General features: G+C 48.9%; 6 protein-coding genes across 6 annotated transcripts; 3 read left to right on the top strand and 3 right to left on the bottom strand.

The window, feature by feature from the left end:
* Positions 1-1,981: 1,981 nt before the first annotated feature.
* On the top strand, positions 1,982-4,589 carry F4807DRAFT_114821 (uncharacterized protein). The gene is made up of 4 exons (XM_047992813.1): positions 1,982-2,536; positions 2,598-2,708; positions 2,774-3,488; positions 3,578-4,589. The coding sequence occupies exons 1-4, from the start codon at positions 2,374-2,376 to the stop codon at positions 4,380-4,382; spliced, it is 1,794 nt and encodes a 597-aa protein (XP_047858638.1). The 5' UTR covers positions 1,982-2,373; the 3' UTR covers positions 4,383-4,589.
* Positions 4,590-4,729: 140 nt separating this feature from the next.
* Positions 4,730-5,612, bottom strand: F4807DRAFT_114825 (uncharacterized protein). The gene is made up of 2 exons (XM_047992814.1): positions 5,365-5,612; positions 4,730-5,304 (listed from the first exon to the last, which is right to left on the bottom strand). The coding sequence occupies exons 1-2, from the start codon at positions 5,480-5,482 to the stop codon at positions 4,796-4,798; spliced, it is 627 nt and encodes a 208-aa protein (XP_047858637.1). The 5' UTR covers positions 5,483-5,612; the 3' UTR covers positions 4,730-4,795.
* A 250-nt stretch (positions 5,613-5,862) lies between these two features.
* Positions 5,863-9,114, top strand: F4807DRAFT_406711 (uncharacterized protein). Its single transcript, XM_047996318.1, has 2 exons — positions 5,863-6,545; positions 6,618-9,114. The coding sequence occupies exons 1-2, from the start codon at positions 6,258-6,260 to the stop codon at positions 8,721-8,723; spliced, it is 2,394 nt and encodes a 797-aa protein (XP_047858636.1). The 5' UTR covers positions 5,863-6,257; the 3' UTR covers positions 8,724-9,114.
* Positions 9,115-13,603: 4,489 nt separating this feature from the next.
* On the bottom strand, positions 13,604-17,314 carry F4807DRAFT_114794 (ARM repeat-containing protein). The gene is made up of 4 exons (XM_047992812.1): positions 16,714-17,314; positions 16,529-16,647; positions 15,575-16,474; positions 13,604-15,524 (listed from the first exon to the last, which is right to left on the bottom strand). Exons 1-4 carry the CDS (start codon positions 17,176-17,178, stop codon positions 13,703-13,705), a joined length of 3,306 nt encoding a protein of 1,101 aa, XP_047858635.1. The 5' UTR covers positions 17,179-17,314; the 3' UTR covers positions 13,604-13,702.
* A 349-nt stretch (positions 17,315-17,663) lies between these two features.
* F4807DRAFT_114766 (BSP-domain-containing protein) lies at positions 17,664-19,322 on the top strand. Its single transcript, XM_047992810.1, has one exon. The coding sequence runs from the start codon at positions 18,077-18,079 to the stop codon at positions 19,160-19,162; it is 1,086 nt and encodes a 361-aa protein (XP_047858634.1). The 5' UTR covers positions 17,664-18,076; the 3' UTR covers positions 19,163-19,322.
* A 1-nt stretch (position 19,323) lies between these two features.
* On the bottom strand, positions 19,324-20,927 carry F4807DRAFT_114788 (uncharacterized protein). Its single transcript, XM_047992811.1, has one exon. The coding sequence runs from the start codon at positions 20,645-20,647 to the stop codon at positions 19,484-19,486; it is 1,164 nt and encodes a 387-aa protein (XP_047858633.1). The 5' UTR covers positions 20,648-20,927; the 3' UTR covers positions 19,324-19,483.
* Positions 20,928-23,918: the final 2,991 nt, after the last annotated feature.

Genomic DNA, 23,918 nt, shown 5'->3' with positions numbered 1-23,918 from the left:
TAATAAAAAGACCCCAAAGAGTGGAAGGGGGAAAAACGTGGTAGAAGCTGTAGCTAAGTAAGCGCCGTCTGACATGCATACCATAGTACATATTCCCCCGAACGGTCTAGATGGGATGAGCTGAAGCCTGAACGAGCGAACGGTTCCCTCGCTTCTCACTCACCTTCCTGTTCCTTGATTTGTTACATAAGTTAATAATCTTACATTTCCGCTCAAGACATTTGGGCGGACGAGCTGAAAGATGATATTGGATGACTTGCCAAAATAGATCGAAGCAATACATATATGCTGTAATGAATGCAATGCGTACACAGCAGCTTTGTCTACACAATATTACGGATGTTTCACTGCCCGAAGAAACTTATGACAACCTCGTCTTACTGAAATATTCGACGTCTTGTTTGTTAGTAGCTAGGGCAGGCTTGGCTTTAATATGCCGATACGATTAACAACTCGGCGTCTGTGCAGTGAGATAGACGATGTTAGGTCAACGTGGCAGGGCTGCTTACGGCGGCCGGTCGCCTAGATTCATGGCGTCTGCTGCATACCTACCTACATATGTACATCCATACCTATCCCTTGCGCTAATCGTCTGTGCAGTCCAACGCCATCTACACGTATGTTAACGCTGCCATATTGCGAGCTGGAGCTAAGCCTGGTCGCCATTAAATTTAGCAAGAATATCGAATGTTGGGATAGTCTAGACTACTCACTACCTGGTATTCACTCAGCTTACCTACTATATACCTGCGTAGATATACTAGGAAGAGGACAGTCAGTCCTTTCTTTCATCATACCTAGGTAGTTTCTTATATTAGTAGCCTCTCACATATCACATTGTTGGCCGTTCACCTAACCATCCACCAACCAGCCGAGGAAACGATTTACGCACGAAACGAAACAAAGAACAAAACGAAACCTCGCAGCCAACTACATTAGTTGGTAGCATCGAACGTCAAGTGACGGAACAAGCCTCGTAGGTAATTAATGTAGGGAGCCATGCAATACCTAACAAGTCCCCCCCCTCCCCCCAAATGCCATATTACACCCCTGGAAAAAAACGCGATCCTCCAGCGATCGATTCCGAGCCGAAGGATCATTGATGTAAATTGCAGCGCCTACAGCCGCCCCAAAGCAGCTTGGCGCCGCCCAGCCTGCTTCTCAACCCCACGGCCTTTTCTGGCACCTACTGCATCCTCTACGTGCCTACCTAGGTAGTCAAAAGCGTGAGAGGACGCGCGGGTTATTACATAGAGTGGATGCATATAAGTACTTCAATTATTGAGATAGATACTGAGACAGCTATCCGAGCACGACAACCTACGTGTGTCCGGGAAGAGCCGTGTATCACCCTCCGTAAAAAGGACGGGACAGGCGCCGATGAATATCGAATAGAAGCAAGCATGTCTCGGTACTCGTCCCAAGCCCCTACCCCCCCAAAAAAAAAATTCAACCAAAATCAACCAACGCCGCAATCGTGCTGTTGGAGGTATGTAGACGTTGCTTTCGCTTCGCTAGTTTTTTTGCCTCGTCTCGTCAATTCCTACATAGGTCTCGATTGGCAAGGTAAGCTTAAGGTGGCATGTTAGTTGATAGTAGTTCGCAAATACGACGCAAACTCCTAGGAACGGGTACCGGTCCTGGCAGCGCGCGCCAGGGTTCCCGATCCCGAGCTGTCTGAACCCCTGTTCTCATTGCGTCGTCGCCGCGCCGTTCGTTGTGTTGCTTTCCCAGGTGTTCTGCTGATTTGGTACGGAATATACCTACTATTACGTTGAAGGAATTGCGCTATGAGGACAGGTGGGTAAGTAAGTAAGTAAGCAAGCAAGATGTAAGTACATATGAAGTAAGAGTATGTAGGTAAATAAGGTAGGCAAGGAAGTCCAGATATAAAGTCCGTCAGCGAATCCGCTCTCCCCTCGGCCTTGGGGGCTGCGAAACTTATTTTCCGCCCCCCCTTCTGGCGAGGTAGCAGTTCGCAGTTTTTACATGCGTGCGTAGAAAGCAAAAAGCAAAAAGCGTAGCAGCCCGGTCAATTTTTGAGGCGGTATTTCCCCCAATTCGGCTGCGAGACATACATACATACATGACCTGACAGCGGCTGCTGCTGTGTGTGTGCGTGTGTCTATGTGTGTGTGTGAGCTGGCGATGCAAAAGGTCTCTGCCCGCGCACCCGCATCCGAGAAGGAATTCTCCTGCAGCTTTTTCACCATTCCTTCGAACTTGACCCCGGATTTTTTTCACCTGCTTCCTTCGCTTCCCTGGAAACTCGAACCCTTACTTTACTTTATTCTCGGGCGGCGCCTTTCTACCCAAGCCCCCCCTTCATAATGTTCAATCCTTCCTCCTGACTGAAATGTTCAAACCGCCCCGATGAAGGGCTCGTGTGCGCCTTTAGTGTCGCCGCTTCTACTTGCGGCGTTGTGGCTTCTGGGAGGAAGGGAAGGCTTGGTGGATGGGCGTGGGATCGCTAGACGAGATGCGGATGGAGATTTTCCTGGTCTTGACGGTTTCGTCCGGCACAGGTATCCTACAGGTTAGTTAATGCGCAGCGTGCCGAGTGGAAAAGGTGACCCGGATCTAATTTCTGAGTACAGTCGTGGCGTTTAGCTATTACCTCTACATAGACGGTGGCGAGCTGTCCCAGCAGGTCAACGGGACGGGGTCGAATGGCACCCAATCGGGTCAAACATACCCTTCATACGCCGGTATATTCAGCATCTTCGCATCGGTACACCGAGCACCTTGAACGTGTCTACTAATCATCGAGCAGCCAACTCGACATTTTCCCTGAACCTGAACGAGTCATGGACGAACGAGACAGTAACATTCCGCTCGATCACCAAGACGGCACCCCTTATCGACCAGCAGATCTATTGGTCCGACCCGACCAACGGTGCCGGCGCTCTGTACACCTGGGGCGGGATGGCCGTGGGGTCGGACCCACCGCCCGAGAATCAGTTATGGTTATTCAACACGGACGGCACGGGGGGCGGGACCTGGTCGGAAGTCACGCAGGGCGATTTCCGCGACTTCTCCAAGTTATCGCAGCCGGTGGGCGCGGCCTTCACGCAGGCCAACCACGTGGGGTACGCGCTCGGCGGCCAAGTCACCTCGCGGACCGACGCCGCGGTCCAAAAGGAGGATCCGGGTTATGCGTTGACGGGGCTTATATCGTACAACTTCGAAACCGGGCTGTGGGCCAATAGCTCGACCGTCTCGAACTACGGGGGATACGGCACGAATATAAACGGCCTTGCCCAATTCGTTCCTTTCGGACCTAACGGGTTGTTGCTTTTCTTCGGCGGCGCCGAGACGCCGGTGGATGCGACGAATGATAGCGTTGTGCAGGTCCTTTGGAATACCGTCACTCTGCACGATCCGGTCACGGGCATGTGGTATAGACAGGCGACGAGTGGGACGCGGCCGCCGACGATTGAGCGCGCGTGTAGTGTTGGGGTTCAGGGACCGAATAATACGTATGAAATGTAGGTCTACTTTCATTATCTGGTCTCTTCTGAATAACTAGGTTAAGAGGAGTAGTGGGAAGTGACCTGGTATTGACACGTTGTGTTAGATTCATATATGGCGGCTCATCAGACCAAACGGAGAGCACGTCTGCGGATGTGCATATATTATCGCTTCCGGGATTCGTCTTCTTTGATGCGCACTCTCCCGGCACGCCGCGTGCCGACCATGCTTGCGCAGTAGTTGGCGGAGGGAAAAGGCAGATGTTGAGTTACGGAGGTGTGGATGGCGGACCTGGACTGCGAAATCCCACGATGACGCCCGATCCATGGAAGCAGGGACTTGGAATATACGACATGAAAGAGTTGAAATGGACAGATTCATACGACCCAAATACGGCGGAATACGAAAGCCCGAAAGAAGTAGCGGATTGGTACGCACAAGGAGGAATGAACACGGTGACCTGGTGTAATAATTTGGAAGAGTTATTCGTCAACGGTAGCTCGGGCACATATGGTACGACCGGAAACTCGACCTCAACGGAACCGGACAGTTCGAGGTTTAAAAAGACTGGCGTTATCGTTGGTTGCACGGTGGGAGGAGTGGTGTTCCTTAGCGTTACGAGCACCCTCGTATTCTTGATACTAAGGTGGCGACGGCGCCGCCGCGAAAGCACGATGGTGGCTAGCACTTTTAACGAGTATAGACCAGAGCCATGGCCGAAAGATTCGCCGCGGATGAGGTCAGTCACGCCGGGGACGATGGTGTCATCGCCAACGCCGGTTGAACCGATAGAGATCAGTGGCACAGTAAGGGGCGAATTACCCGCCGAAGACGTGGAGTGGACATACGAACTCCCGGTTCCTACACCGCGACTGAGACCTGAGCTTCCGGATCGGAAGTATTCACATTAATGTAATTATATCATGTAAAACGAATTAAGCCTTAATACGTATTGTCAGTTCGGAAAGCTGACTGGTGAATTTGCGAGAAGTGAAGCCTACCAAGCAACTCAGGGCTATGGGCTCATGCTCATTCTCTCCCAATCCAAATTTGACACACGTTCTCATCCAACCTTCTTGAGTAGGCTGTCTCTCATAGCTCTTCTGAGTAATAGCCGGGTACGAAGAATTGCCTGTAGTGTTCGTATGGGCATCTCGTGTTATCCCGACCGTGTCATTGGAAACCTTTCATAGCGCGGCTTCAACTGTAATCCATCCTAGTGACAAATTTGCGTCGGCTCAACGTTCGGTTTGGCTGGATATCATCGTATCCTAGCTAGTCGATAAGCCATCGTTCTGCCTTCCGATTGGGAATGAAATTGCCTTCACTTCGTCTCACCGACAATTTTCTTAACCTTCTCGAGCAATAGTCCACTCTCCCTGCCTAACCTGCGCTGGCCATCTCGGCCAGGTTTCCGCGCCTTCGCCATGGCTTTTCTAAACTTCTCACGCTCGGTGATCTTGCGATTTCGCTCTTCATTGCGCCTCTCGATCTCTTGAGCACGAGCTTCTGCCTCAGCCTTCTTGCGCTCTGCATCGGCCGAGGCTTTGTCAAAGTAGCCGGGCTTGCGCGGGTGCTGTTTACGCCGGCGCGGGCGATCCCCTGATTGAGGCTGCGAGGGGGGTTCTGGTTGTTCCTCTTCATCGTTATCTAGCATTGCCTGCCTCTCAGGGTGAAGCTGAGGTGAAGGAGGCTCTGCATCTCCATGTCCATCTTCGGTACCCGCAGAAGTAACAGGGTCGAGTTTAGAAGATGCCTGTTCCGCAGCCTTTATCTTCTTGTATGCCTTCTTGACCTTCGCCTTATGAATGAGGTTTTTCTTTATCTTATCCACTTAATGCAGATTTCGATTAGTCATTCATATGCTCTTGGAGGGTGAGAGTGCTTGCAAACCTTTTCTCTTCCATGGTCCGTCGGGAAGATTTTGTGGTCCAACGCGAAAACCTTTACGAAGTTTTTTCGCCGCTGGAGTGGCTGCACTGTCTGATTCGAGAGGTCTTTTCACTGGCATCTTCACCAAACAGGTTGTTGCTGGTATGAAATCACCGGATATGAGATTTATGTAGATGAGACTACAGTGAATGACAATCTTGAATCGCTGCGATTAACAATTTCACAACTCAAAACGTTGAAGTCTAAAGTTGTAGGTATCGATAAGTTCCAAGTTGCAGTGGATAAACCCGTTTATGCACGCACTATGTACCTGGATGGACCTACCTAACCAAGTGTGCCAAGTCTAGCTCTTTCCGGATTACAGCACAGGCCCATCGCCCCTGTCACCGCCTATCCCTGCCGATACCGCCCCGAATTTGGCAGTCTTTTTCCCGAATAGGTGGGTTAAATAGCATTTAACAGGCGCTAATTATGACGCTGGACTTACTAAAAGTCGCTGTACAAGTCATAAGATTGATAGGTGAGGAAAGTCCGGATGATCAGAAACAATCCTACATTAATGTACCTTCCGACCTCTTACACCTGTCTTATGATAATAGGCCTTTCTTCAACCTCTCAACTTCAACTTTGAGTCTAACTAGACGAAGCGCTGGAAATACCCAACCCACTTCAACCCTACCAGCTAGCCCTACCTTTACCAAACAGAACATACCCTTGCCGCTCCGTTTCAAACTTCCCTGTCCTCTGAGTCAATGAGGCGAGCACGAGTCAGTTCCTGATACCGACCCATCTCTCCACAGTGAAAAAGAAACCCTTCGAAGACGATTGAAAATGCTTAAATGCTTATAACATGGCCTAATTCATAAACATCTAGACCAGCCACCGAATGCACGATGCCCATGTTCCAGATAGATCTAGAGCGGAGGGAGTCCGCTGAAAAGCCAACGTCACCCACAATGGCGTCACAACCAGACCAAGGTCAAGAAGATAGAGAAGACAGTACACTACGAAGAAAACAATCGGAGGAGAGCATCAGTACGGAATTGTGCGAGGGTCCGATCTCAGATATTCCAGCACCACAAACACCAGAGCGAAATCCCCCGACTGAATGCTCCGATCGATCTGAACTCATCGAACGACTAAAGAGAGGCGAGAGTCCGACTTGGAAACCGAATCGACATGTTCGTAATCCCTTCCCACTTCAAGGTATGAACAGGACATCTGAAGTGGCTAACTTCGTGGTTGATAATCAGTTTGAATCGATATGGGGCCAACAACCTGTCTCTCCTACCCGTAGTCCGAAACGTTCGAATGCAGGTTCACCAACTCTGCTACCTCCAGCCCCGATAACCCCAGAAAAGAAAAGTCCCGATTCCGATGATGAACGTAGAAGGCGGGAGGGATTGAGTATTGAGCGCCCACGTTCAGCTCTCCATAGCGGCGACTTCACACAAGATGAATTATCCGGAGATGCTAGTCCTGTACAAGATGGCCAGCAAGCTCCAAAAAGGCAAGATTTCAGTGGTATTGGTGACTCATGGTTTGCTACTTCGCCTCCGAGGGATTTTACGCCCTTTCAATTTGAGAGGCGGGAGATCTCAACGAGAAGACCAGACCAAGCACCTGGGTTGTCTTCATTATCGTCTTCCATCTCCTCGAGCTTCGTCTACAAGCCACCTACCAGTCCACTGGTTCAATCGGAGAGCAACGAAGATATTGATCTGACCTCTCCCATGGATGGCATCGATATCAGTTCAAGTCTCCCCAGAAATCCACGTCGACACACCTTCATGTCCCCTCATTCAGCCTCGTATGGCATGCCCCACAGCCCATCACCAATGCAACCATCTCATTTACGCCCAGAGAGAAGCTTTCCTTACCAGGCGCACCAGCCCCGACGCTCTCTGGCCTCTACTCCTAACTTTCCAACGACTTCATCTTCTCCACAAACCCCTGCGCTTTTACGGCCTAGACGTCCGTCATATAGCTCAGACGTCTCACCGATTCAACATGCATCTATGGTAGGATCGTACGAGGAAAGTATCTTGCGTGGACGAATGTCAACAACTCCCTCGAAGCCGCTTGATTTCTTGGCACAGATCGGTGTCCTTGGGCTGGGTAAGTGCAAGTCAAGCCTACGGTGTCCGCCTCATGTGACATTGCCTTTTCCTGCTGTGTTTTATAGTTACGGTAGCTCTTCTCAGGGTCATCCGAAGGTAGAAGATGGGCCCAGTCCGTACGTTGGACAAATAGACTTGGAAAATGGCCTTCCAAATCAAGGCGATGATGCAAGATCAAAACGAAAGATACAAAGTCGTACTCAAGAGCGTTTGCCAGCAGAAGACAATGGAGCAGAGGCGAACCGTCGTTCTGTAGAACCATCTGATCGCGACACCCGCAAAACTCAACGACCCAAGCGTAGGTCAAGTTCTCCCAGGGCACCCCCTGGCGGGAGCTATCGTATTCCCGAAAAGGGGCAAATACAAATTATTATCAAGAACCCCAATAAGACAGCAGTCAAGCTATTCTTGGTTCCGTACGATCTGGCGGGAATGGAGCCTGGTACGAAGACGTTCATCCGGCAACGAAGCTATTCAGCCGGACCGATCATTGAGAATATGCCTCTGAAGGACAACGGGACGGGAGATCGCCCAATTCTCAGATATCTTGTCCATCTACATATATGTTGTCCTTCGAGAGGCCGTTATTTTCTGTACAAGAGCATTAGAGTCGTCTTCGCAAACCGCGTGCCTGACGGGAAAGAGAAACTTCGCAACGAGATTACTTTGCCTGAACCAAGATTCACTACTTACAAGTCGATAAGAGTGATGCATCCTCCTATATCTGGAGGTACCGGCCCCGGCGCCAGTCTAGCTGCTGACAAAGCGTTTAGACGACGCAGTTCTGGGTTCTACTTCGTCGGCCCTAACCAACAAGTCTATGATGCTGCTCATGGACTTCATTCGGCAAATGTATCGCATCAGTCCTATTCGTCCGACTTCGGCGGACTCAATACGCCAGTTGAGCCTGTTCCTCTCATGCACAATGGTCCAAGAGATACGGTAGATGAAGGTAGCAACTTGGGATTTTCTGACCCTCAGTCGCCCAATTCGTCTCAGACCAGTCGGCCGAATACACAGAATTCGAACGACGTATCAAGCTGGAGTAGCCTGGATGGCCAAATTAACAGATACGACAAACTTAATAAGGGAGATGTAGGTTATGGCGGCAACCCATTCGCCCACTTGATAAACGGCAACACTGGTGTCGCGGAGAGTTTACTATCGCAGAGGTTACGGTCGCTAGGAGTCCAAGGTCAAGGTCAGGCTAGTCAGGAGTCTGATACAATGCAGGAGTAGGACTCCGGATTTTCTCACATTCATGTTCGGGCGTTAGGTGCTTGGGCACCGATCGTCCTCAAGGTATCGTTCATTGGCTTCTGGGTCGGGTTGGCGAGGCTTCGCATTAGGGATACTCCGGCGCCTTATAACTACATGGCGGCTCTTTGCTTATTTGGCTGATGGGATGAGATTGGACTCCTCATAGAGTTAGCTATGGTCCCTAGAGGATATTGTAACAATTGTGTCTCAACACTTGGCTTGTTAGATGTGATAATAAGTGCTTCCTTCAAGCTAGATATTTAATGTGTTCCAACTGTTACTCCGAGGTTAAAGATAATATGACTTTTCGTTCTAGAAGCAACTCGTCGGTTTCATTATCAACTCTGAAAGGTTGGAAGTTAATGCTAGGAACTCTTCGTTACCATGACATTTCTGGGTCCAGAGGTTATATAAATCATTACTGTGACTTTATTTGGGCTAAGCCAAATTCATCTGGTTCATAAAGTAGGCTATGGGATCAATCTAGGACTACTACTAAGGTCATATTTCGCCTTCTCTTTTGACTCACCCCCTTTCTATTTATTTGCATGATAACAGGCCAGATATGACAACACTTAATTCCTAACACAATTATCCAACAGATAATATAGTACTGTTATATGCTTGATTCAAGCGTATGGATTACATCACTGATCTTGTTCTTAGGAGCAGTAGGAGGCAAGCAATGACTCAACGCTCTTCAAACGGATTTACACAAGTGCTCAATTCAACTGAAATATGAACAGTACTATATGAATCTTATTAATCTACCTATTCATGCTTGAAAATCAGTTATTCCTCCAAATGTGACACTGTAGACGCCCGTTGTCAGAACAAGCATCGTATTCTCAGAAGCCTCTACTTGAGTTGAGTCATAAAATAAAGAGCTCCGGATTATGTATATATAGGTGAACATTTTCCCCCTAGATTCTCTATTATACCTAGGTAGCTACATAAGAGTACCTAAGCATTCTCTCGGTTATGTTCCTAACAAGAATCAAGAAAAATACGTATATATAGTTATATCAACATGAAAGCACCGTAGTAGGAAATCACCGACCTTGTATCCACTCGGTAATCTTTAATACTTCCCCATAAGATTTCCTTTGCCCCCTCACACGTAACGCACGACAAGTCCGCAAGGCCCAGTCAAGCCTATCTCAACTTTAGCAAGAGATTTCTATACCAACAAACCGACGATTTTCTCGACAACCATAGCACTCAGTCAAGTGTATCCTTGGGGGAGGGTAAAAAAAAAAAAATACCAAAACATACTTGCAATATTCCACGCAAAACACAAGAACACAAGAAGTGACTCAAACTACACGACGCACTCATATCCTAAACGTCGTTCTAGGAAACCTCATATTTCATGAGTGAAATTGTACCTGACGAACTTATTAGGAAAGGGCTTAATGTGCAAGCCCTAAGGAAGCGGCAACCTACCTAGTAGTGGAAGTATCACACTTCTCTACTACAGGCGTTAAGGCCGCATTTCAGGTCCTCAGAGGAGTGGCGAAGGATGGAAGGCAGATAAGGCCCACCACCCGCCGAACCCTCCTGATCGACAATAATGCTGAGAATATTGCTAGTAAGGTAGTAGGTTATATGAGGGATGCTTTGACACAGCTTACCTAGTGAGAGCCTTCTCATCATATACATGTCATACTCGATATAATGATGATGTACCCATCAACATTGCAGCACAGGATAATTTACAAGTAACCGCCGTCACAAAACCAGCAGTATTTGTGGTGCGCGTAGCCTGCCTAGAGATACCAGGTAGGCAGTCATCCAAAACACTGGATGCTGAATTCTCTGCAACCCCGGGCAAAACATCACAGAAGCAAATGCCGTGCTGGTTCCGCCCGTATTCATATCCCTTTTCATCACATCAATTCCACCCCTGACCATCAATCTACCATGTCCATCAGACAGTTAGCTAATGATTATATTAGAAAAGATACCTATTACAGGGCCAAATGCAGTAAGGAAAGCTAAGGTATCATCAATTGATGAGAAGAGATAGCTACCTAGCGAAAGGAATCCAAGCTATGAGCGATGTCGTGGAATCGAAGGATCTTCCGCCAGTGGACCACCTCAACCTTGATTTAACATTGTGTCTGTTCCCCCGCTATGGGACACATGCAGACTTATGTAGGAATTTTACAAAACATCGGCTATCATAATTTCGGCCTGGGAGGACAGCTCTCCTTATATGGCAGCGTCCGGATGCAAATTTTATGCAGAAAAAGGCCGAAGAGGCGAATAAGAATACCACGAGAGAACCGTGGCGGCCACTTCACTTGCTTGTGCCGCTGCCTTCCCCATTTACTACAGCATCCTCAGGAAGGAGGAACAGCATAGAGACTGCCTAGTATTAGTTTCCGCCAGCCAGGAGATTACACCGGTTCAGGAGCGACGCCCAGCACCATTGCCCTGGTAGAGCTGGATTTGGAACCCCATGCTACAGGGCTGGTGTTTCTTTTGGTGGAAAACACTATAAAGTCCACCAAGATGTCCGGGACTCATGTACCCACCCCGTTATTAAACTTGCCGGTCTGATAACGACATCTGCATTCTCAGAGGATCGCGCAGTTGTCACACAAGGGAAGACGGTCGTTCTGCGATTTGGTTCACGGTAAACCCAAATGATGGGTTCTCGTGTTTCCGTACTTGACGATTAGAAATCGCAAGTGGAACATTAAAGGATACTTCCAGATTTAATCAATAATTAGATGAATAAGCGGTTTGAGGCAAGCAATGCAGGGCTGCTTTACAGAGAATCTATTTCCTTTCAATATCGCCATTGCTGAAGATGCCACGCGTGTTGGCTTTGCTGGCCGCGGACCAGTTCAAACGAAGCGTCCGAGCTACAATTACAAGTACGATCCGACGAATGGAGCATTCCACTTCTTGTAATTTCCGGGCCTCTATCAACAGGAGGACTCGAATTTATTTCAATCCGAAGGAACTCCAGAACAGACGAAGACAGTCAAGGGCAACTCCTGCTTTTCCGCGCAAGACGGAGGCAAACATGATTTACTATGGCTACATGCGCCGCTATCTGGAGACACTGCGAAGCTCCGATGAGCTTCTGGATGAGGACCAGCGTGTCATATTTAGAGGTGTTTATAAGGAAAAAGATGGCTGTTGATTAGTTGGCACCTACTTCCGTCAAAGAGGAAGAGACAAATGTTAAAAGCACCACTGGTTCATAAACCGAAGCTGGCCTTTTTGAGATGTATTGGTTCCTTGAACCTTTCTTAAGTTGAGGGAAAGACATTTGGAGATAGAAAACATGTGCATGGACAACAACCTCGCCGCACATATCACGGAGCTGAGGAAGGCCGCAAAATACCAGAAATTCTGGGAGCTGCTGGGGCTGGGTTACTTTTAAACGTAGACCAAGGCTCCCAGGGACTGGGCGGTATGTGGAAACTTCACCCGCTGATTCTAGCCGTAAAATCACCTACTCTTCATACTTTTGAGCGGGAATGAGGTTCTTTACTATCAGACAGGATATAAGATCCTGCAGATTCAGTAGGAAAAACGTACTTTCGAACGACCTCGCAAGAGGAAGCAGAGAGCATACTGATTGGTAACCTACAAGGAGTCATCGACGAACAGAGGATACTGCTGTATCGTTTTGCTACGGAAAATGTAGAACTGCATCTCGCGTTAGAGATACATGTAATTCCTCCATCTACATCACCTTCGGCGTTGCATCAAACAGCACTTGGAATGGGGACGCCATAGATGCATAGCCTACTTACCAAAGAGTTCGATTAACTCTTTGACAAAATCAAAATGGAGGAACAATCAATAGTGATGATGATGGCATAGTTGACGGATATGCAACAGGTGCAATTAGAATTGGAAAAACGCCCAACAGATATGTCGAGTAAGCTTGGGATGGCTTTGCAGGAGGTTTATCGACCTTGCAGATAGAAGCGATGACTGAACCACAACGTGGACAAGGGAGGATCACCTATTCATGCTATCACTAATCTGTTCAACAATTTACAGCAACAAGTCGATGAGAACTAGATTTAATTAACACGAAACTAATTCATGCGACTTGAATCTTTGCTATTCATGTGAAGCTCGATAAGAATTGTCATTCAACTGCTAAATAATCCAGGGCATCCTTTCAACTAATTCCGATCCTTGAGCTGAATTGTACTTCCTTTCCTCTCAAAAAGGGGGGTGTATTGAAATCAACTATTCGACAAAATACAGAACTAACCTTTACCCCCCTTGAATATTCACATCAACAATATGATACACTAATTCTTAACTATCACTCACTCACTCTCAATCTCGGAAGCTCAGCTAAGTCAGATAATCAGGTATCATCCCATCGATTGAACTACAAAACCCCGTCACAAGTCCACCACCTCAAAGACAACTTGGTGACACAACACAACTATCAATTACAAAATCTGTACGGTAAACCCCTAAGCCCGGGTACCCGGTCTGGCACCCAGCTTTTATGTGCAAGTGTGTCCCTTACCCATTTGCAAGCCCCTGAATAACCTTGAATTTCCCCCTATCCGAAGGTAAAAAGTTAAGGCACTACTAATTGCATTCCGTTTCGCCCTTTTTTCGCCCGTTAGGTATAATGGATCCCCCCATCCGACACCGCGTCTCAGGGTATAATTTCCCGCCTTTCTCAGATGCTGGGGTATGATACAGTGCGGTACGGCGGAGTACCTAGATATGTATGAATGAACTCGGCTCCCGTATCGGTAAGGCATGGTATCGCGACGAATGCAAAAAAAACAGAGATATACAGAGACAAAGAGAACACCAGCGCCCAACGAATGACTATGTAGTGCCTGGGACCAAACGATGGTATATGCAAGGCAGACCAGAGAATCATGCCTAAGCAGTGAGACCAATGTACGATAAAGGAAAGGAAGCCCAAAGAGCCCTCTCACTCTCCGTCGTTATCATTAGGCAGCAACCCCGTTTTCCCTCTGCCTCTTGACGATATAATAAGTAATCAGGCTCTTCGGGTCATCCTTGACACTCTTCATACTCTCCCAGAACCTAGCATCGCCCAAGCGAGCGTGCAGCGCAACACAGAGCTGTACGGCGTCCATCCGAACGCCACTCTCCTTGCTTTCGAGACACCTGCTCGCTAGACCTAGTAGGCCAGTGATTTCGCTCTCGTTAGGCGAAAACGAAGTTCTCGTGTCAACTAATTCCTTGAGCACGTGGAGGCCCATGCTTAGGCTACGATGACCCGACGTGTCCATATCCATATTTGTCAGATTCTTCGTCATAGTCACTGTAATCTCGTCCGCGTCACCGAGTACCACCAATTCGTCTGCCAGGAGCTCCAACCCGCTTACGATATGCGTTCGAGCATCGTAGCGAGTACGCGCAGCAAGCAGAGCTTCTAGTCCCCGTGACACGTGAGGTTGGAACCTCTCACGAGACTTCTTGAGCAGCAACTTGATAGTTGCAAGGATCTGCGCCTTGACATCCTGGACCTTTTCTGGAGCAATGTTGCCCAGGGGAGATTCGAGATACTCGAATAGTCCCTGTAGCAAAGCATCAAACTTGCTATCGTCAAGCGATATCTTGTTGTCACGGAGAAGGCTCTGTAATTTCCGGAAACCATGTACGTCTAATGTCTGGGCTTTGATTCTAGCAATGCCGCTTTCGATCAGACGAGAGTTTTGGCGGTTCTTATCCGGGGAAACATGAGGACTACCGTTGGCCCCACCCGTCCCGGTAGGAGTCTGGGTCAGATTAGCAGCATCTTCATTAACGGGCCTATCTTCAAGCACCGGCCGCTCTACCACGGGATTCACCGACGGGCGGGGAGTCGCTTGATCCTCCGTAAAGGGGTCTTCGTAGACTTTGAGAGCTTTCGACGGTGTCGGAGTTGGAGTGGCTGATGCGGATTTAGAGACGATCGAGGCATCCGCATCCTCGATAATTATTGACGTTCTCGGCGAAGGCTGGGGTGAAGGCTTGGGCGAGGCCGATCGTGCGCTCTCCTTCAACTGAGCGATAGTTGGCACGACAAGCGTGATTTCCTCGTTTGGATTCGAGGGGCTGCTAAGATTGGGCTCACTTGCAAATGGTGGCCTAACCTTGCCCGGACTCTTCACTGGACCTCTAGTCGGACTAGTCCTTGGAGATTTGGTTGGTTTACCATTTGCTGGCTTAGAAGGAGTAGGAGCAGCAATACTGGATTCACTAGCAGTTGCTACGTGACCAGGACGGGTTCTTGGAGCCGTCCTCCTAGGCGACCCCGAGATCGTCTTTGGCGTCACACCCTTGGCCTTTGCAGCGTCGGTGGGGCTCGTGTGCTCCCTTGATGGTCCATCGTGAGATCTGACAGAATAAGGCCCGGCAGTAGCGGGTCGAGGTGCAATGTCCGGTCTTCTTCTAGCTGGACGCATGGGTGCTACCGACATACCGCCATGAGACTTCATTGACGTATCTGGACGTTCTGGACGTGTCCGAGTTGCAGGAGCAGTCGCATGTGAAGCGGAAGATACATTTGACGAGCCCGACACCGTCCGCGCTGGAGTAACCGTAGCCATAGCAGACCCCGGCCTAGAAGGCAGATTTTTTGTGGTTAGGGCCCTCTTCTGCGCTAACATCGCCTCCCTCAGCGAAGCCTTCGTGCTGGTCATAGTGCTCTTCGAGAGACCTAGCCCTGGCCGGGAGGCTGGTTCGGACTTCTTCGGAGAGTTCGGGTTGTTAGGATCTTTCTGTAGCAATTTCTGCGCGGTGGCTTCAAGCCCATCCATGATCCTTTACCATGATTAGTAATCACGTCAAAAAGGGGGAAATCATAAACTCACACTTCCGCCCTCGCGGGCCAGATCGCAGCAAATGCCCAGTACGTCGAGCGCATTTTCTCGCGCACTCCGGGGTTTGCATCGTTGAGACCTTTCTTGATACACTTCTCGATCATGTCCAAGCTTCCACCATGTTCGAGATGGCTCTTGTGATGCGACTCTTTCTTCAGCAGAGTCTTCACCCAGCCCGTAGCGTACGTCCTCGGTTGGACATTCTTATCCTGACAAGCACTCCATATGTGCTGCATGATCCTAGCATTGTACGTTACTCTTCCAATGACAGTGTCCACGGTAGCATTGGCCAATTGGGATGTGATCTTCTTGGTAGCAGCACATAATTTGATGAAAGTCTGCATGATAATTTCGACCATTGGATCGATGCCCGGCCCAAAAGTATTGGCCAGATCTTGGATGAGGGCGCATCCCTCTTTGGACAAACTGGTTCGTAGTGAGACGCAAGCCTTGATAATACCATCGAGTAACCCTCTGCAGCCATTAACAAAAGCATCCGGGAAATCAGACGGTGCATTGCCAGCAAGGAGGCGTCGTAGCTTGGTGATACTCTCTTCTCTCTTCAACCAATTTTGTTCGGTTTCCCTGCCTTCGAACCATTGGTGCATCTCCTTGATAATTTCGTCCAATTCTCGTTGGGTATTGACGTATGAGGGCTCTACCGACTCCACCTTTGCTTCCGGCATTGGTGTTATTGGCCTTTCGCTGGCAAGAGACGAAACACTCGCGGCCAAATTTGGTCTCCCCTGCATCATCGATGAACCCGGCCTCGATTCTGGGTCTGCTTTGGTCGGGGCTAATGCCTTCACGATGGCTTGCTCTATGGCAGGTCGCACTTTGAAGTTCTTCAATTGCTTCTTGAGATCAGACTTCGCTCCGTTCGGCGCGTCCCTATCATTAATGTTAGAATCTGTGCCGTATGATATGGGGATGGGGATTGCGAACTTGAATAATTCTATAACTGTGCTCTTTGCCGCGTCTCTGACCATGCCGTCGGCATCTTCTAGTAATTCCATCAAGGTTGGTACGTAGTTACGGAATTGTAGGCCTTGTTCCTTGTTCATCTGTGTCATTGTCAGCGCGTCTGGTGTAACGATAGACGTCGTGACAAATTGTTAAGTCGCGCATACCTGTAATAGCCATTGCATGCCCGATTCCTTTGCCCTAGGGTTCTTGCCAGCCATGGCAGTGTTGCGCACAAACCTCTCGGCGTCGATTGGCACATGAGCATATATGGTCGCCATCGCTTGTATGGCCAGACTTCTGATCTTATCCTTCTGATCACCCATCTTCTCGATGATGAGCGGTAGCGTGTGCTTGGCCTCTTTCACGAGGTACTTAGGCTCTTGTAGCGACATGCGCGTTAAGAGATGGTTAAGCGTGGTGAAGCCGGCATTGACGAGCGCCGAGTGCTGCGAACTTGAGGCAAGGCGGAGAGCTTCGAAGAGAGGCGCGACACAGGTATCGGGCACGCTATAGTGTTTAATATCAGATTTCACGGCAGTGACATGTTGGATTTTCGCGTCAACAGAGGCATCTTTTCTGAGAAATGCCAGCAGGCCGGCGACCTGGTCCTCCGTGAGTAGTTCCGCCATGATCCTTCGGGAGAATCGAGGATCAGGCAGTAGGTCGCGAGGTGTCAACAAAATCCGCGATTGTATACGGTCGTGTTCGCTATGTTAACTTTCAATTAGGATGCGAAGAGGTCGTGCTATCGAGCCGTCGCAGTGGAGTGGATAGGGGGTTTTAGGTAGGATGCAGTTGATGAAAAATACTCGAATCTAGAAAGGTCGAATTGACTAGGTGGTTCAAGTATCGAAAGCAAAAGCAAAAAGTTTGCGATAACGGTTCGAGAGATTATTTCATTTCAGGTGGGTGGACAGTTAACATCAGCTAACATTGGCAAGCAAGTTTTTGATTGCGTGAGTGGGCGAGAATAAGTTGTGAAGGAGAAAGTTGTAATGTTTGATAGAATAAATCTTGCACAAGGAAAGCTGAATATCGCTCTTTCCCCGTTGTTGTTGTCATAAAGTCTGCTACACTACAAAGTACTGTCTCAATATTGTTGTTGCGGGAAATGGCCACCATGACAACGGGGGGCGGTCTCCACACTTTCATAGCACTAACAGCGCCGCTAAGTGATCCCTACTATCCATGATAGGTCTGTGTTATCCCGGCAACCAGGATCCCTGTCATGGAAAGACCAGGAACCTGCAAATGCCATTAACACATTAAAACACTGCCCCTCACCAATTCGGCTTCGCGGGGCACCTCCTAGCACTACGATTTGAAGCTGACCAAGTAAATATCCCATCGATGGAGCCTATTGCATCACCTTAGAAAGAGCCTCATGCAAGTTACGCCTTGCTGCTTACTTATGTTTTCTAGGTACATGTACGCATTATTCCACACCAATTATACCGTCACATACGAGAAGTTTAAACATCTGTAAATCCACCCCATTGGTATAGATAGCTTCTATCCTCCAATCCCATGAGTCAATCCGATCCATCGAACATTCTATCCTCTACGGAGGACATCCATATCCACCTCACCATCTCCCAAGGCGAAGACCAAGACCGGAAGTCGACCCACTCGCCAATGGCTATCCCTCCCGAAACCACGCCGGTCCCTCCGTCAGTCTTCACACCGGGCATGTCGCTACGAACCGACGAACCAAAACCAACGCCAGCACCAACACCCTCCGCCATTCCCGTCCGACCAAAAGACGAACCCGCACCAACCCAGACCGAAAACGAAGAAGAGGAACAGAAACCTTTCGAAATTCCCCGTCTCAGGTTACACATAGAAGACCTCTCACACCCGGGATCCGCCATCTTCCTATCCTCAGTCCAAGCCCCCGCCGTCCTAAAGTCCAGCATAGAATCCATACACAAGCACCTCTACGGCATCCCCATTCCCTCCTCTCACCCTCCCACCGCCACACCAACAACCACAACCACCACTCCCTCTTCATCCTCCCTCCCCCAAACCTCCAACTCCCACAGACACCAAACCCACCCCCCAAAACCCCGCTCAATAACCCTCCTCCTCCGCCCCATCGAAGGCGTAGCCTACACAACCGGCACCGACCTCGACCCCGCGCACAAAGAAATCCACTTCTCGCTGCGCTACATCACCTCCGTCACCCCGCCCACCCCTTCGCGGCGCGTATCCGAGTACACCGGCGTCCTACTCCACGAGCTCGTGCACTGCTACCAGTGGAACGCATCGGGCAGCGCACCCGGCGGCCTGATCGAGGGCGTAGCCGACTGGGTGCGGTTGCGCTGCGGTCTGGCGCCGCCGCACTGGAAGAGGGACGACGTCCCGCGCAGGTGGGACGTCGGGTACCAGGGCACGGCGTATTTTCTGGAGTACCTCGAGGCGCGGTTCGGCGAGGGCACGGTGCGCCGGTTGAATGAGAAGTTGCGGAAGGAGCGGTACGAGGAGAAGGCTTTCTGGACGGAACTTGTTGGGCGGCCGGTCGAGCAGCTGTTTGAGGATTACAAGGAGACGTTGCCGAAGAAAGGTGAGGGTGGAGGAAGAGAAGTAGGGTTGGATTCGTTAATAGACAGGTAGGTGACATAAGAGTTACGGAAGCAAAGATCTAGTATATCAAGCAGGAACACATTCAAGGGAACGAGAAATCTTATAGGAAACTTTTTACTACTTGAGACGAGCTTTAGATACCCATTCAGTACTCAGTACTGCATTTTCTAAATCAAATAACCTCTAGTCGAAAGAACCAAATAAAAAAACAAAGTAATGGCTCCATTGTCGGGATGCCTAGCCCATTTGTCCAATGCTGATCCTGTTACCTCGAGTCCAAATCCCTAACCAAGACGCCATGCCATGAAAACCTGCGGTATCGAAGATGAAACAAGAAGAGAACCACCGATATTAATGGTGCACTGCGCCGGCGATGCCGGCCTCGCTCTCGCTCACCACGCTTCCGACCTCGGTCCAGCTTGCTGGGGTCATCATACCCTCATCGTCGCTCATCACATCGTAAGGTCGACTTCCAGTCCATGACACTGCAGATACAGCCTCTCCAACATCCTCCCCAGAACCTGCCAGCGAAGCAGAGTCCGTTGGTGTCAGCATACCATCGCTGATAAGCTCTGGCTCAGACATGGGTTCGGCGGGAGAAACTGGTAGAGGCGAGTAGAAGCTGGCGGTTGAAGCGTCATGAGCCCAAGCCTGAATAGAGCTGTAAGCATCGTGGGAGTCCTCCTGTCCGGCGGTCATATATTCATCAGGGCCAAGTTCTCGTTCGGAAGGTTCGGCAGGCGCTGACGGGGTGGCAGATGTGTGATCCTCAGTCTCGACTAGCTGGGTGGCGGAAGCGGCAGCGGCAGCAGTAATAGCGGGAGATGGTAACAGGGTTGCGGATTGAGGCGTGGTGTCCTTCGTACCGAGCTGTGTGCTGGCACTGTAGATATCCGATTCGATTTCATCTCGCTCGGGATCCATTAAACTGTTCTCGAAGGCAATGTTCTCGTCGATTCCGTGCTCGTCAGAGAAGGGGTTCGTGTAGATAGATTGAGATAAACCTCGAGCTCCGTCTCCACGTCGTCGAAGTCCTTCATTGTTCTGGGCTTCTAATCCTGTCTGAAAAACGTAGGTACCCTTCTCAGCATTGCCGTCCTCCCGGAGAAAATCGTCAAAACTCGAGCCTCGCGGCCGTGAACCTCCAAATTTCTCTGGGTCGCCTTGTTCCTGAGCTCTCTTCTCCTCGCGCAGGGCATTCCAATACATTAATTCTTCTCGTTGTCGTCGGCGGGTCTCATCGTCGGCATCGACACCCATGTCACCATCGGCGTTTATATCAACTCCCCGGGATCGGAAGAATCCTTCGGCATCTTCGGGTCTATTGAAAAGGTTCTCTCGTTCTTGAGGGGTAACGCTGTCGCCGAGAGCGTGGAGAGCTATAGCGATTCTGCGTCGAAGATCGTTCGCCATGCGCTGTAGCTCAGGTGATTCGTAAACCGCTATGGCAGCTGCGACGGCGACCGAAAGGGCGATGACGCCGACTGAGACGGCAGGATGGTTAAAAGGAGGCATGATGCAAATGGTGGGGTTTGATTGTGTGTAAATGAGAGAACAAACGAAAGACTTCTACTATGTAAAACTGTAGATTGAGATACAAGATTTGTGGAAAATCATTAGGGAAGAATATTGCTAAGAATAATGGTGCCTAAAGATCAGGATTGAAAATAGACAGAATAGCTTGCGTAGTTCGTTTGTTGTACGTCTGCTGTCTCGCCACTGGACTCGAGCCACTACAGCTGACTGCTAGGCAGGCGTATTTCTAATGTGATCCGTGATCCGCAATGATTGACGTGGGGTAACAGGAAGTACAAATGACCTTGTTTGGACTACTTACCCTTGGCGGCCACGGGAAGAGGCATGTTTCAAGCCGAAGCCGTGAGCCAACAAAAAGGAAGGATGCAGACACCCGCAAACGAGATTGTTGGCCGACTTAAAATAATAAATATGAAGCGAGAAGAAAAGGAATGAAAGTAAGAGAAGAATTTAAAGTGCAAGAGGGGGGAGGGGAAGTAGAAGAATAGAAAAAGGAAAGAGTTGGTTCGCTACGACGGAGGATAGCGGAGGGAGTCGCAATGAGGCACCCCAGACTCCTCTTTAGGAGGATAAGGTTTGTAGGTACCTACAAGCGAGGAAAAGCAGGTAATATACCTCTAAAGTTCAAAGGAAGGCATAATCGCTACCTCCCAACGCAACTCAAACTCAAAGCCTCATTGCGTAATGATTGTAAGCCAATGAGCTGCGCCATGGTCGAGGGTAGACCCGGGAAAAGAGGGACATTGAACTGTAATAATCCACCCGCATATTGGCAGCTGAAGGGTACATAACGCAAAGAACGAAGGGTAGCTATAGCTTCGCAATAATCAAATAAACCAATCCTAATAATTCTGATGATATGTTAGATTTAATGAGGGACATCCTACAAACAGAATATGCATGTCTTGGAAACGTTGAGTCTTAGACGGGTACCTGGGCAAACAGGGAAAGATCTAACAATTGGACCCTTAATGGGAAATCCGTATCTCCCATGTACATGCAAGTAGCGTCCTTGTATATACGTGCCCCGCATGGGTACATCGACGTACCTAGGTAGGTAATATGCACTTATCCAAAGTCTATCTTGAAATATCTTATCCCCTATCAAGGTTCAATGGCAATAAGAGCTGTCAAAGCTGGGCCCTTGCATGAACCATTTCCAACCATTAAGGTGATGAGATGAGCATGTATCACTGAATCGAGTCCAAACTTGTAGGAAGGGCTCGATAGGGCAATTAGCTACAAGATACTACCTAGAATTCGGAATTTTGGGCTACGTTCTAAGTTGGAGCCGTCCAAGCCTCCGGTATCCTCCTGAATCGCAATGGTCATAATTGACAATCTTAATGTTTAATAGTTCCAGCGCTTCTTGCATGTTCATAAATATAGATTTATACTATTATAAGTGCTTAAGTCGAAAGAGAGAGGAAAACAGGAAAGAGAATCAAAAGTAGTGGAAATAGGGGAAGTCCTCACGAGATGATCACGAAATGTCTAATTTTGGAGGCAGTGAAGACAACTACCAACAAAAGCTTGGCGGCCTTATTCCACAGCGGCAGTTGCGCTGACCCGCAGGAAGTCCAATGCAAGGTACAATTACGGCAAGTGGAAACTTCAATTGAACATCTCACTGTCAAGTCTGCTCGAGATAGCCTTTGCATCGTTGACGGTAAGCTGAGCCTCTATTAAAATTACAGATATTTTGACGTGTTTAGGTGACAAAATACTACAAACACGTCCGTACGTCATAAGGGTTCTAAAAGTGGGTGAGCTTCACGATATTAGACTTAATGACGTCCGGTCTTTTTAACTTCAAATAGATAAGAAGTATACCGAAGAGCATTGATAAAAAACCACATGGCACTTCCTAGTGGAAGACTATACTTGACTATCTGGAAAGATGAACAGACCCAAGTTTATAGTGTAAGGGAAACAGTTCCCATATCAAAGGATCTCGCGATATTACGTGGCACCTATCGCCTTTCGACGAAGTCTCCATAGCAATGACTAAGACTAGATAGGATCGTCGAGAATATCCTGGAGTTTGGTTCGATCCACGATCACGGATCGCCGACTTAGATCCGGAGGACGACGATGTCGGCTGCCGCGTTTTTTAATACTATTCGGTCTGCTACTATATGAATTCCTGCACACTGATAAAGGGGGGACGGATACCACCCACGTGCGCCACGTCCTTACCGCATAAGATAGTCATAGCCGTAGAAACTACGACGAATGGATAATAGTTACGAGTTTGACCATAGACGGCCTCTAACCTCAAAATCGGAGGTCATGAGTATCATCATCTCGGACCTGTTTGCCTACACTCGAACTCTTCGCCTCCCAAAGCCTATAGCGCAGTGATAGCGTGGCTAGGTTCGGCGTATGTGGATGATAATGAGTGCAGCACCATGGCCGCCGTGAGAATGAGGTTGCATATACAGGAACAATATGAAGTTGTATAAGCAGCAGTTGTTCAACATAGCGTGGCGTCGTCAAACCCCGGATTCTCCAAAGTTAACTCGATCTTTAACTCGGGAGTAGGACGGGAGCCGAGACCATTGTGGAAGGCAGTAGTGTTTCAATGGTTCTTTACTCAAGTCTTGTATAGGTAGTCTCAAGCGGGATACTAAGATAACTCAAGACACTCGAGTGCGAGGTCGCAAGTGAGAATAAGTCACAACTTACTCTGGGACTAGTAGATCTATATACAGTCAGTCCTTGTCATCTGTATCGTATTATCACAGCCAAAGCCCTTACATACCCGTACATTGAACTCCCAACAATCCCATTCGCGCCAAAAAGGCTTCGCGGGAATAATCAAGTTTTCCCAACCCCAACAACATGATGAGATTCCATCAAGTAATCCGAATCCTCACGGACGCTGAGCACGGAACACGGCATCGACACCGGTCAGAATAGTCCTGATGGGCAGTAATCCTATTCGACAGGCCCACCCAGTCCCCAATCCGCGACACAAACGCCACCGATTTAGTCATCTGGCTTGGTCTGGTCTGGTCTGGTCTGGCTTTGGTCCGGATAGATCTAAGGGATGATAATGAGCGCGCAAAGAACTAACTTAACTACCCATAATTTTGTTCAAATTGGGTATGTACATGCAGACGAAAACGCCTCACACGAGCGACTAAAGGAAGGGGAAAACGACATAGAGTAACTTAACACCGACGTCGTACGGGATACCCATCTCGGGCAACCCGGACATACGAAGACGGACAATGGTTCGTACGAA

This window comes from Annulohypoxylon truncatum (genome assembly GCF_022578515.1).
Source record: "Annulohypoxylon truncatum strain CBS 140777 unplaced genomic scaffold F4807scaffold_2, whole genome shotgun sequence".
Lineage (NCBI taxonomy): Eukaryota > Fungi > Ascomycota > Sordariomycetes > Xylariales > Hypoxylaceae > Annulohypoxylon > Annulohypoxylon truncatum.
Note: the sequence above shows the minus strand (reverse complement) of the source record. Positions and strands in the feature narration are given on the sequence as shown.